This window comes from Rhinopithecus roxellana, chromosome 1, assembly GCF_007565055.1.
Source record: "Rhinopithecus roxellana isolate Shanxi Qingling chromosome 1, ASM756505v1, whole genome shotgun sequence".
Classification (NCBI taxonomy): Eukaryota; Metazoa; Chordata; class Mammalia; order Primates; family Cercopithecidae; genus Rhinopithecus; species Rhinopithecus roxellana.
The window spans coordinates 178,822,695-178,836,405 of record NC_044549.1 but is presented as its reverse complement, the minus strand read 5'-3'; the positions used below and the strand labels follow the sequence as shown (position 1 = coordinate 178,836,405).

The following is a 13,711-nucleotide window of genomic DNA, read 5'->3' as shown; positions in this document are numbered from 1 at the left end:
TAAATATATACATGTATAGAAACACACGAACAGATACAGAAATATAGATGTGTCCACATGCCTGAAGTAGTATACATAATGTATCTTTTAGCTCTGGCCATTGAGAGGAACTAGAAGCGGGCACACTGCCATAGCAGTGAACACATAGGGCCTAGATTTTTGTTTCTAAATACATTCTTCAATAAAAGGAACTAGTACTTCTAGAACTGGTTGATTCCAGGTGTGTAGGGCAGGGAAAATAAAACATAAGCTTGGAGCATCTTGTGGTGTCAAAAAATTAGAAAGTATTTAAAAAAATATATTGAGGCCGGGCGCGGTGGCTCAAGCCTGTAATCCCAGCACTTTGGGAGGCCGAGACGGGCGGATCACGAGGTCAGGAGATCGAGACCATCCTGGCTAATATGGTGAAACCCCGTCTCTACTAAAAAATACAAAAAACTAGCCGGGCGAGGTGGCGGGCGCCTGTAGTCCCAGCTACTCGGGAGGCTGAGGCAGGAGAATGGCGTAAACCCGGGGGGCGGAGCTTGCAGTGAGCTGAGATCTGGCCACTGCACTTCAGCCTGGGCGACAAAGTGAGACTCCATCTCCAAAAAAAATATATATATATATATATATATAGAGAGAGAGAGAGAGAGAGAGAGAGAGAGAGAGAGAGAGAGAAAGGGCACAAGAGCTGACATGAAAGAGCTTCCAGTGGGCAAAGTTGGAACAACTTGGGCAACAAAATGAATAACTGTAGTATTGGATTGTAACTCAAAGAATAAAATAAATATCTGTGAATCCATACTGATATAAATAAGTGAATAAATAAGTTTCTGGGGAAGAAGTGACAACTTACAGAAGAATCCCAGTCAACTAATGTAGAAGGACTGAGGGAAACAAAAAGCCACCATTAGCTCACCACAGGCATGCTCCCTCAAATGGATGCTAAAATTAGTGGGCCAAAGTTAAAGCAGAAACAGAATTTTTGCATTGTCTCAAAGTATTTTTGCCAAATATTGAGTAATTATAAAGGGAAAAAGTGTTTACAATGGAGAATCCTAGCAGACACCAGCTTAATTCAGATGGTTCAAGTTAACATCATAAGTGATTCAGGTTAAACATTTCTAATCTGAAAATCCAAAATTCTCCAAAAACTAAAAGTTTTTGAATGCTAATTTGATGTCACAAGTGAAAAATTCCACACCTGACTTCATGGGACAGGTTGCAGTTAAAACTGTGTTTCCTGCACAATAGTATTTTGTACAAAATTACCATCAGGCTATGTGTATAAGGTATATTGAAACAAATGAATTTCATGTTTAGACTTGGGTCCCATTCCCAAGATACCTCATTATGTTATTTCATCTTAAAAAAAAAAACAAAAAACAAAAAGACAAAAATCAGAAACAGTTGTGGTTGCAAGGATTTTGGCTAAGTGATAATTAACCTGCACATGCTAACATCAGGTCCTCCCTCAAATGATGCACTGAGAAGAGCACATCACTTCTGTGATATCTTTCCCAATAAGGCATAATTTCAGGATAATAATGAGAAAATGTCAGACAAACCCAAATTGAGGAACATTCTCTGAAATAACCAGTAGTCTTCAAAAATATCAAGGTCATGAAAGACTGAGGAACTGTCACAGATTAGAAGAAATTTAATATTGCCCTGTATTATCCTGGATTGGATTCTGGAATAGTAAAAGGACACTAGTGGGAAAACTGATAAAATCAGGATACGTTCTGTACTTTAATTACTAGTATTATACCAAGGTTAATTTCTTAGTTTTGATAAATGTTCTATGGTTATATAAGTTATTTACCTAAGGGGAAGCTTGAGTGAAGGATATACAAGAACTCTGCTATTTTTGCAATTCTTCTCTACATCTGGAATTTTTTTTTAATGTATCAGCTTTCATTTGCTTGATGGAGTCACATAGCTTTTGTTTCTTGACTATGGATAGGATATAAAGTCATCTTAAAGGGAGACTAGTGCTATGTTTTCAGTGACTGGAAACGTCTGTGCTTTGTGTATTTCTCTAGAATTCTAGATCAGAAGGAGGACGGTTGTGTTGTGGATATGCATCACTTCAACTCTGGGGCACAGTCTGTTCTTGCCTATGCCACTGTGAATGGCTCTCTGGTTGGCTGGGACCTTAGGTCTTCAAGCAATGCGTGGACTTTAAAGCATGATTTAAAGTCGGGCCTCATCACTTCCTTTGCTGTGGACATCCACCAATGCTGGCTCTGCATCGGTAAGCTGACTTTCAAGTCATTGACTGGGTTTTGAGTGCCACTAATGCCTGCAATTGCTGTCTTGTGAAAGCAGTTTTTTCCACTTTGTTCATTGGTAATTTTTCCCATCTCTTTTTTTCATAGTCATGTTAAAATAACTTGCAATTTTATTTTTTTTCAGTAAAAAACAGGTTTGAAAGGGTGAAATCAGTATCCTAAGGCATAAAAGTCTCCTCATTGTCCTTGTCTTAAATGAGCCTCCTTACTTTATATATCATTAGGTGATCAGATTTGCTGGCATTCTCTTACTCTGCCAGTGAAGCAGCAGACTTGACTTAAGGAAAATAGCATCTGAGTTTGGGCAGACATGGTTTAAATTCCAGTAGCTTTAGGCAGGTTATTTAACTCCTCTGAGGTTCAGCTATCTTCATCTTCAAATGGGGCTAATCCTTTCAAGGGCAGCTTTGAGGATTTAATGAAGTAAAAGAATCTGTCACAGTGCGTAGTGTTGAGAGAAGAGCTAAGCAATGGTTTCTTACTTCATTATTTGCCTTGTCTCCAAAGGCTAAAGATGAACCAAGTGATGTAGCTTGCTTAAGCAGGATTTTAGAAAATGTATTGTTTCATGATATTCCATTTTATAGATAACAATTTGTGTATCCCTCTGTCCCTCAGTTGATGGATAGCTGAGTTGTTTCTAGTGTTTGGCTTTTCGGAGTCAACCTGCTGTAAATATTTGCAAATAAGTCTTTGTAAGGACATATGTTTCCATTAATCTCAGGCATATATATACCCAAGAATGGGATTGCTGCTTTTGTAAAATTTAATTTTTAATTGACAAATAATTGTATATATTTATGGGGTACAGTGTGATGTTTTGATGCATGTATTAATTGCAGGATGATTAAATCAAACTAACAAATCTATCACCTTACATACATATTTGCTATGAAAATATTTACAATTTACTCTTTTGGGAACTTTGAAATATACACTGTATTATAGTCACCATTCTGTGCAGTAGATCACTAAAGCTTATTCCTCCTAACTGAAACTTTGTACTCTTTGATCAACATTGCCTATTTTCCTATCTGCCCCTTTCTTCCTTTAAGTTTCACGTTTTTCCCTCATGGTGTTTTGAACCTGCCGCTTGAGAAACTACCACATCTTACTCTTTTCTAGTTGGCGTGCTAATTCAGAGGAGTTATCTTCTGTGCTTGAATTTAGGTTTTCTAGATTCCCTAACTTACATTTGTTACACTGTTAAGTGTGTGCCCTTTGCTTTATTACTTTTTATATGTTTATATGGAATGCATTTTTTTTTTTTTTTGCCTTTTGTGTGAATAAACTGCAGAGGGACAGAAAGATGTAATATACCTGTCTAAAGAATGTTTAAGAGGGAAGGGCAAATGGAAACAATTGAAATCTGATGATTGATACAAAGCTGCTGCTACTTTGGGATTGGTAAAATGATCATTGAGTACCAGTAAAACATCTTTGGGTATTTAAGGCAATCTGAACATTTTGACATACCAAATTCATTTTGTATCTTCTCAATAGCTTCTGTTTTTGTGGGTGCCTTTGGCAGTTAATAACAATGTCAGCAACTAATAAATTATTCATTTTCAATTTACATTATTATTAGTAGCATTATGATAAGCACTTTATATCTGTTATTTAACAACCAAAGGGGTACTGTTTGAAACTGGTGAGACAGCTTCATGAGAACAAAATTTTTTTAAGTAATGAAGGCATTTTTCAAATAAATTCATAAAAAGCTAATTCTATTTGTATAAATGCAGCTTGATGTACTTTGATCATTAGATGGTAATCTTTTTGTGCTTTTTCTCCTTAAGGTACAAGCAGTGGTACCATGGCTTGTTGGGACATGAGGTTCCAGTTGCCAATTTCAAGTCACTGTCATCCTTCCAGGGCTCGAATCAGGCGCCTCTCAATGCACCCTCTGTATCAGTCCTGGGTGATTGCAGGTAAGATGGAGGGCTAGCTTTCATGTGTTGGGAGATTTTCTTGGAAAGTACATAATAACCTGCTGCCAAAACTCACGTTTTTAGTTTCATTTTACATATGAACTGAATGCTTGATTCTCTTCTGATTATGGAGGTTGCCACTACTGATACCTCACTGTCATCTAATATTTATTATGTTCAAAAATGATCTCATCAGTCACCATCATTACTCTCCTCTCCATTCTTAACTGTCCACCACCATCTCCTATCCTTTTTTTCTTCCTCCTGTGTCCCCTATTTTTGTTACAGCTGCCACCATCTTCCTAGAGAGCTAAGTTAGGAACCTTGACTCATCCTTCTCTGTTGCAGTTTCTTGTTGCTCTGCTTCCTTTGTGTTGCTTGAAAGCTTCCCTTCCATCATTAGGCACTCAAATTTTCTTGTATGGCTCCTGGGTGTGACACTTGGGCAATTCTTGAAACTGATTTTCCTCATCTTTAATATGTAGTTAAAAATACTTGCTTTGTAGAGTTATAGGGAATTGAGATAAAACATGCAAAGTACATACTCTACCACACAATTAATGCTTGGTAAATAATAGCTCTTATTATTCTTATGTTTTCCTCTCAGCCCTCTTGCCTCTAGGCTCTTTGTGGTCCTTTCTTGTACATATAGTCCATCGCATACACTGCTGCTATCAAAGTCACCATGTTGCCAAGTTCTGTGGTTATTGTGAGCCCTTTTCTTATTTGACTTACCATTTGAACAGTTGATTTCTATTGTTTTCAGATGCTTTCCTTACCTGGTTTCAAGGACATTTCTCTTGGTTCTACAACTTCTTGATCTGCTGGTTCCTTCTCATCTTCCTGGCATTTAATTTGTGGCCTGCCTTAGGACCCATTCTTTGGTCTCAACCACTTCCTCTACACTGGCTGTGTGTGTGATCTCATGCAATCTCATGCTTTAACTATCATTCAGACTCATATCTATTTTTCTTAAGATGTCTAATAGCCATTTTGTAAACTCAACATGTCTAACTAAACTGAATGCTTGATTTCCTCTCTACTAAGTGTCTCCACCACTGCCTCCTACCCCGCTCTTCCTATGGTATTCTCTCAGTAAATGGCAGCTAGGTGCTCAGAAGCCTGGAATTATCCTCACTTGTTCTTTTTCTCATCCCGCTTCCAGTCCATTAACCAGTCCTGTAAGTTTTATTTTAAAGTATATCCAGAATTTGATCACTCTTTACTACCTCCATCACTATCTCCCTAGTCCAAACCACTATAATCTCTTTTCCCTATTAATGTAATATCTTCACAGCCTGCTTCTGTCTGTACTTTTTAAGACCATTTTGTTTCTTCTGCTCAGTACCTTCCCATTGGCTTCTTGGTCCAAAAGACTTTATGGGACCTGCCTTCTTGCCACCTCCCTGACCTTTATCAGTCAGAATTCTAACAGGAAACAGTAGCACACTCAAGATAGGATAATTTAAGAATTTATTTTCAAATAAAATTGTTTACAAAGGTTTTGGTGTAGGGGTATTACAAAAGATAGCACAGTAATATGGGCTGGTAACAGCAGAGTAGCAGTAGAAGGCTTGAGGGGAGGAGGGCATGGTTACTGAATTTGGAAAGGAATAGAGAAGGCCGCCTTGAAAGGAGCAGTGACTTTGAGATGAGGGATATAACCAGCCTGATGTGAATGATTTGACTTTCTTCCCTCTCTCCCTTTGATCTCCTGCTGCGGTTTCCCATAGGCATGTATTAGTTTCCTATTACACCACAACTTATTTTTTTAATAATTCTAGAGGCCAGAAGTCTGAAATGGGTTTTGTGAACCAAAATCAAGGTAGCAGCAGACCTGTATTCCCTCTGGAGGCACTAGAGGAACATCTATTTCCTTGCCTTTTCCTGCTTCTAGAACTAAATTCCTTGGCTAATGGCTCCTTCTTTCATCTTCAGAGCCAGCAACATAGCATCTTCATTGTTACGTTGCTTTCTGTTCTTGCTGCCAAATCTGCCTCCCTCATCTAAGATTTATGATTGCATGTGGGGCCCCCTGAGTAATCCAGAATAATCTGTCTCAAGGTCCTTAATTTCATCACATCTGCAAAGTCACTTTGCCATATAAGGTACCATTCACAGATTCCAGGGGATAGGACTTGGATACTTTTGGGGCCATTATTTAGCCTATCACAGGCTGGCAAACCCAGCCAGAGGGGGTACAGGAGCTTGTTGATGTGGTTCATTCAGGTCAGATTTAGAGCAGCAAATGGAAAATGACCAGCACTACTGCCCTTTCTCCTACTTATCTCCCATTCTCAGTTCCTGCCACACTGACTTGTTCTTTCAACTAAGCACACTCCTGCTTCAGAAAGGCCTTTGCATTTTTGTCTGTTGTCCCCACTAGAATGGAAGTTCCATGAAACTGGAAATGTTTCTGCTTTGCCATCTTTTCTTCAGTGCCTAGCGCAATGACTAGCCCATAGTAAAAATATTTACTGGCTCAGTAAATATTAATAAATGAATAAAGCCTCTTATATTGTCTCTCCTCCTGAAAGAAAGAGATTTGTCTTTCTCTCAGGACTGCAGTTTGTTTTGTTGTAATCTTCCCCAACTCTTTTTGTCTGAGTCTAGATTCTGGCCTTTGTCTCTTTTAGCTGTTCAGGGCAACAATGAAGTGTCCATGTGGGACATGGAGACTGGTGACAGAAGATTTACTCTCTGGGCCAGCAGTGCACCACCACTTTCTGAATTACAGGTTTGACTTCAGTTTTTACAGTTTTTACTGTAAAGGATGATATTATTCCCTACATCCTAAGTACTTTCAGGCATTTAATCAAACCTAGTATCTGTTGGGCTTTTGGGTTATGTTTAAATTTGGGTTTTTAATAACATCAAGTATCATGTGGCCATTGCTACACGAGTGTTTCCTTGCTAGTGTTCTGCATTAGTGGGTAAATAAGTTGCTAGCCCATAAAGCTTGTGATGTCTCTTTGGAACCCCAATGAGATCTAGCTTAATTAGGAAAAGCCCAGATTGAGGTAGATAGGGCATACATAACTGGTCTCTCATTTCTTCAGGTAACCAGGTGCTTGTAAAGCTACTGACAGTTAACTTGCCTCTAGAAATAGCACCATCATTTATGGAATACACGGATGTCTTTTATTTGACTCCACATTTATTTCTTTTAAGCCTTCTCCTCATAGCGTCCATGGTATCTACTGTAGTCCTGCAGATGGAAATCCTATCCTGCTAACAGCTGGCTCAGATATGAAAATAAGGTACACGATCTCAACAAATACTTAAAGAATAAAATGGATACTTTTACAAGACGTTATTACAGATACTGATGGCACTGTAATGTTTAAAATCGTCTTATAAGGACAGCTGTTAATACTTTATTTGTAACCAATGGTACGCTGTTCTATAAAAACCTCTTTTTCTAATGCAAAAGAAAAACAATGCATTGATGAAGATAAGCCAATGATTATTAGTTCCTCTCATTGTCCTATAAAGATTGTCATTTATTTCCTCTTCCCTAGGTTTTGGGACTTGGCTTACCCAGAAAGGTCCTATGTTGTTGCAGGAAGTACTAGTTCCCCATCTGTGTCCTACTACAGAAAAATAATTGAAGGCACTGAAGTTGTCCAGGTAGTGTAGTCTTTTCATTCAACTTCTGTAAGCACAAACATGGCTTTTGTAAACAGAATTAAAATAAATGACCAAGCGAGGAGTACTCTGAATTTAGGAAATTTATTTTTTCTTGAATTTAAAAAAATTAACTTTTATTAAGGTAAAATAAGCATAAAGAAAGTACATATAAGTAATAGCTCACATGACCAGTATGTATTTTATAACATCGTAAGGAGGTACTTTTATTATCCTCTTACAAATGAAAAAGGTACAGTGAAGTTAAGTAACTTGTTCAAGGTCACACAGCGAGTAAACAGAAAGCTGGGATTCAAACCTGGCTTTAGGACTGTAAAGTTTGTATTCTTGACTCAGGCAAAAACTTCAAGTGAGAGAATATACCCTTAGTACCTGGGCCAAAGTAGGTGTTCCATAAATAAAAGTGTGCTTCCTTCGTGACAAATATTAATGAGCTTTAGAAGTGCTAGAACATCTGCTATGTATTTTTTATATTCTGGTCATGTATACCTTTTTTTTTGAGACGGAGTCTCGCTCTGTTGCCAGGCTGGAGTGCAGTGGCACGATCTCTGCTCACTGCAGCCTCTGCCTCCCAGGTTCAAGCGATTCTTCTGCCTCAGCCTCCTGAGGAGCTGGGACTACAGGTGTGTGCCACCACACCCGGCTAAGTTTTGTATTTTTAGTAGAGACGGGGTTTCATCATGTTGGCCAGGATGGTCTCGATCTCCTGACCTTGTGACTTGGGAGACCTTGGCCTCCCAAAGTGCTGGGATTATAGGTGTGACCCAGCATGCCTGGCTGTACCTCTTTTGATTATATTCTATCCCTTTTTTCTTTTGATGTTGGCAAAAGTTAATATGCACAGAATATTGACCTAAAATAAGTTTTCCGTATCTGTAAGTGGCTACTCATGAAATCCAATGACTAGGACCCTGTGAATGTCATTTTTGGCTCTTCTACTCCTTTTGCTCAGTGTATTTGTGAAAGCATGACTACTTTACAAAAGTTGTTAACTTAAATACAACAGTATCTCAGAAGCAAGACTATTGACGAGAAGAAGAATATGGTACAGACTTTTAACTTCTGGCTTGCTCCCTGACAGGAAATTCAGAATAAGCAGAAAGTAGGACCAAGTGATGACACCCCTCGAAGGGGCCCAGAGTCCCTGCCCGTGGGACATCACGACATCATCACTGATGTCGCCACATTCCAGACAACACAGGGCTTCATCGTAACTGCTTCTAGAGATGGGATTGTGAAGGTGTGGAAATAAAAACCTACTGATTTGTATAAATTGTAATAAAGTTATAAATATACTACTATAACTCAAGAGAAAAGGCCTTTCTAGAGAACAGATTCATTTGCTTAATTTTCAGAATTATGTCTGTATATTACTGTTTCATGACTGACTAAATGAAACCCAAAATGGTTAAGATGTACTTGACTAGTTTACTTACGCATCTCTTTGCAAGAATCAGCCAGCCAACAATGTCTGGGATTTTTATTGTATATGTTATAGAGGTGAGAAATATAAAATATGAAAATGAATGTTTATTTTGTATTGAAAAAGATGGTTGAAAAGATGGTTGTAAGCTATTATAAGTATAAACACATTTTTGCTATTAAAAATGCTATTCAAAGCAGTTAAACTGTATTCATGCATCCTAAGTGTTTGTTTTTGGTGGTGTTTTTAAATGGTAAATTTAAGCAGAGGAATAATCTCTTCAGCAGCATTTGTTCTAAGGTGAAGAAATGGACTCGATGTCACAAGGAATCAGTGACAGAACCAGGCGTTAGGTCCAAATCTCTGGACTCTAGTGTGCTCTTTCTGCTCTAATATTTCTTGTGTGTTTTACAGTCTGCCTTATTAGTTATTTAACATTATAGAATTGATTTCCTGCATATTAGTTATACAAGTGTGCCTCCTCTTGGCCATCATTATTTTTTATGGGCTGTACCATAAATTCTGACACTTGACCCAACAGGTTGCTTTTATCCAGTATAGACTATTGAATGCATGAAAAAGAAAAATAAAGTTAAAAAGTACACCAAAAATAACATTTTTAAAGGGCCAAAATTGGTCTTTTCCACTAAGATAAAACCCTTCAAGGTTATGGATTACTATTTGCATACAGACTGTCTCCATATTTAGTTCTCATCCACTTGCAGAAGGGTTTATGGTATTCAGAATATTTTAGTTTAAAATGAGTTACATGAGTCTATAAAAATCTCAGCCAAGGGAAAAGCCTACTTGCTTAGAAATACGCTAAGAATTTTCTGTATTTTTATAATTATATAATTAAGTTACAGTACATGTAGTTTACAAAGCATACATCTAGTTTCATTGATTCAATACAATCATCCCTAGGTATCTCTGGGGCATTGGTTCCAGGATCTCCCAAGGATAACAAAAGCCACAGATGCTCTAGTCTCTTACATAAAATGAAGTTGTATTTGCAGATAATCTACACACATCTTCTCATATACTTTAAAATTTCTACATCACTTGTGATACAATACACTATAAATGCTATATAAACAGTTGTTATACTGTATTGTTTAGAGAATGAAAAGAAAAACGTCTGTACATGTTCAGTACAGACACAAACATCTTTCTTTTTCTGAATACTTTTTATCCATGGTTGAATTCATGGATGTGGAGCACTCACAGATACAGAGCCAGCTGCACTTAGTTTTTAGACAGGTAAACAACAAAACTGTCAGAAAATGCCAGTCATTCAGAAACATCAAAGTTAGGAATGATGGACTAACTAGGCCTGATAGCTTCAAATTTGGCATTGTCATGTTGCCTTGCCTTTGTTTCCCTTAATGTCTGCCAAGACCGTATTTACAGGGTTTCTAGCTACTAAGTCAGATTTAGAGTCTGCAGAGGGTTGGAGAAAATTTTTTTTTGATAATAGAAACTGTAATCCTGAGATTGGACTTCAGCCTGGAGCCATTAGATAAGCTGTAAGACTGATAAATGTGGGAAATGCTAAGAAAAAAAAAATGGAGTGGGCTGACAGAGATATGATCCTTTTCTCCCCTTATCTCCTGCTACCACCCATTCTTCTCTGTCCCCTTGCCCCACAGAAAAGCCCCAGTTTTGGAAAAAAAGTTATTTGGTTGAATTCTAAGTATTACAATCTGATGCCATGTTAAGTTGCATCTCCTTTTGACCTCTACTTAAAAAAAAAAAAAGTTTGACTCATAGCTCAGTGCAGAGATAATGGGAGGCAGTTCCTTTACAGTCGATTAATTCACATTTGTAAACCAAGAAGCATCCTGCTTGTGTGATTCTTGGGTTAAATATAGCTTTATTAAATTTATATTCAACTTAATTTTTGCTGTTTCCACTTTTAGGAGAAAGAGGTAAATCAGGGAAAATACTAATATTAGGCATTTTTAAAAAGGAACTTCTATTTGCAGCATGCTTCAGAGCTCTCACCTGTTAGTGATTCAAAAGATGGCCCAAAATGCTAAAAATAATCTGTCACCAAGGGAATATTTGTTTGGTGTTCTTTACTTGCCAATGCAGAAAAACAGACAAATACATCTTAATGGTATTTCCAACAGTTAACAAAAGAAAGGAGTTTGTGCTTAACTCAGAGTTAACTAGAAAAATCCCTTATATTAAAATACATCGTAAATATTGCTCATTAATTTCCTGTACTTGAGACATTTTTCCTGAACCTCTAAGCACCACTTAGGATAGATGAAGCAAACCTGATGTGTTTTATTCTTCTCTGCTACCTGAGTATGAATGTGACATTTAACTCCTTGAATTTCTGTCTCTTCTGAAGACATTAGGTGCTATCTCTGGATTTACCTAAGTAAGAATGGCAGAAGTGGTTTTTAAAAAATACTGCAGATAGTTTTTCTTTCCAAGTTTTATGAAAATAGGTATAGGAAAGAAAATCTGAATGTCCTTGGTGTCAGTATCCATCTGCTCCATGCATCCAAGCAGGGCTTCTTTCCATTCCCAAAGAGGGGGACAGTCTGCCTAACAGGGCCATTGCTACCAGCTGTGGAGCCAGCTCTTAGACTGAGGTAAGGTCTGAACACTGTGTTTAAATTAAATAATGCTATAATACTTTGGGTGTTCAGTTGTTGAAAATATCAGCCCTATCATAAAAATAAAAATTAAATGCAGATGAGGACGTAGCCATCAGAGCATGCTACTAGAGACTAGGTACTTCTACTAAAACCTTTCATACTTTTACTCAGATCTCTTTTGCATCTCTGCAACTGCATATGAATTTGTAGATTAAAACAATGGTTTTCTTACATTTTTCTAAACTCAGCATGATTTAAGGCTGTTTTTAAGAGCTCTGCCAGTCCTGTTTTGGTGCTGTTTATTATTGACTAAACAGCTACCTGATGGGTAAAAGTAACTCAGAGCTTCATCTATGACAAGTTGTGTCTTGACTCTCCTTGTCTAAAGCATATATGAATTAGTGAAAATTAATAAATGACCATAACAGGAAAGACAGACTAGAAGTCCATCAAAATGGCTTCAAGCTCCATCAAAATGGCAGTAAGCTTCCTAATGAAGAGAAGACTTCCAGCTCAAAAGCAGTAATTTATGTTCTGTGGGAATTAATGAATTTTTCAGTGAGTTTAGGAGGATTTAGATAGAGATGGAGAAAATTACCCTCTTCTCATCAGTCCAAGCAAACAACTCCCACAGTGGTGTGTTTAAATGGAATAGAAGGTCAAATTTTAAAAATATGACTATAAACAGCATCCATTTCTAGGGTAAATTCTGGAGTAGCTTAAAACATTTAAAAATAACTGATTAAATAGATGAGCGTTAGACATTACTAAATTAGGAAAGGAGGATAGGTTTGCAGGAAATGAACTGGACAGAGATAAAAGAATTAACATTGACTCATGTACACATATGCATACATCATATAAATTTTACCTTCAATTTATATCTCCATTAGACTTTTCAAAACACTTCTTTCATTCTTCTGTCTTCTAATGAAACAGTTCTTGGACGTATCAGTTGTAGAGTGCTGGAATTGTCAGGAGTGGTCAAATAAATGAACAAGATATATCTTAATACCAATGAATGCAGGGGGTCAAGTCTCCTGATAACCGACAAACTGTTGCTTGAGTTCTGGCAGCAGATTTAGTTACTATTTAAGTCCAGAGTCTTACTATGCTTCCTAAGGCTAAGTTGTTCAAGCATTTTTTTTTTTAACACGTCATTTGGGAGCACTTTTTGTCACCCTTCTTCCATTCATAAAGGTATGGGAGGTGTTTCTGATAAAATTTTGAATAGCATCATCTCTGCCACTTCTTGCTACTCTTGAAAGATATTTTTTATCTTGAAAGAATTTTGCCTTCTGTAATACATCTTCTTTGAGAGTAGCTTTATATGGTCCAGGAACAAAGCTATACAACAAAAGAGAACATCATAGAAGATAAATGCCATTTCAACTTTAATAGACTACATATTAATCTATCTTACTAAATTAATTGTTTCACCCATTTCCTTGTTGCAGCCTTCCTCCAGGGTAATTTTAAAATTATTAAACTGGGTACTTACATTGGCTCATATATCAGAAGCTGACAAATGATACATCTCATCAAAGTATGCAAAAGTATTATTTCAGCAGCAAAGTTTCCTCATGGAATATGTACCACTCAGATCTACCAAGGATGGCCCTTCTGATTATTTAGATTTGGGTTCATAATGTTACCTCATCACAGACCACCATATCTATAGTTTTCCTAGATCCACTCCTACTTCCAGTGCCTCAGCACATCATGCTATTTTCTTTATAACACTTGGCACTATCTGAACTTTTATTTACCTGTAAACTTCTTTGTGATCTGTTCCCCACTTTTCCACCCAACCAGACAGAA

At 37.3% G+C, this 13,711-nt stretch overlaps 2 protein-coding genes across 2 annotated transcripts in view; one reads left to right on the top strand and one right to left on the bottom strand.

The window, feature by feature from the left end:
• The window catches only part of PIK3R4 (phosphoinositide-3-kinase regulatory subunit 4), a 75,157-nt gene extending 65,669 nt beyond the window's left edge, over nt 1–9,488 (top strand). The window contains exons 15-20 of the mRNA XM_010380382.2: nt 2,028–2,239; nt 4,076–4,207; nt 6,844–6,944; nt 7,379–7,467; nt 7,729–7,837; nt 8,937–9,488. Of these exons, the coding sequence (XP_010378684.1) occupies nt 2,028–2,239; nt 4,076–4,207; nt 6,844–6,944; nt 7,379–7,467; nt 7,729–7,837; nt 8,937–9,107 (814 nt within the window). The 3' untranslated portion in view covers nt 9,108–9,488. The remainder of the gene's footprint in view (nt 1–2,027; nt 2,240–4,075; nt 4,208–6,843; nt 6,945–7,378; nt 7,468–7,728; nt 7,838–8,936) is intronic.
• A 2,881-nt stretch (nt 9,489–12,369) lies between these two features.
• The window catches only part of LOC104675733 (collagen alpha-6(VI) chain), a 152,143-nt gene continuing 150,801 nt past the window's right edge, over nt 12,370–13,711 (bottom strand). The window contains exon 37 of the mRNA XM_010380392.2: nt 12,370–13,237. Within this exon, the coding sequence (XP_010378694.2) occupies nt 13,048–13,237 (190 nt within the window). The 3' untranslated portion in view covers nt 12,370–13,047. The remainder of the gene's footprint in view (nt 13,238–13,711) is intronic.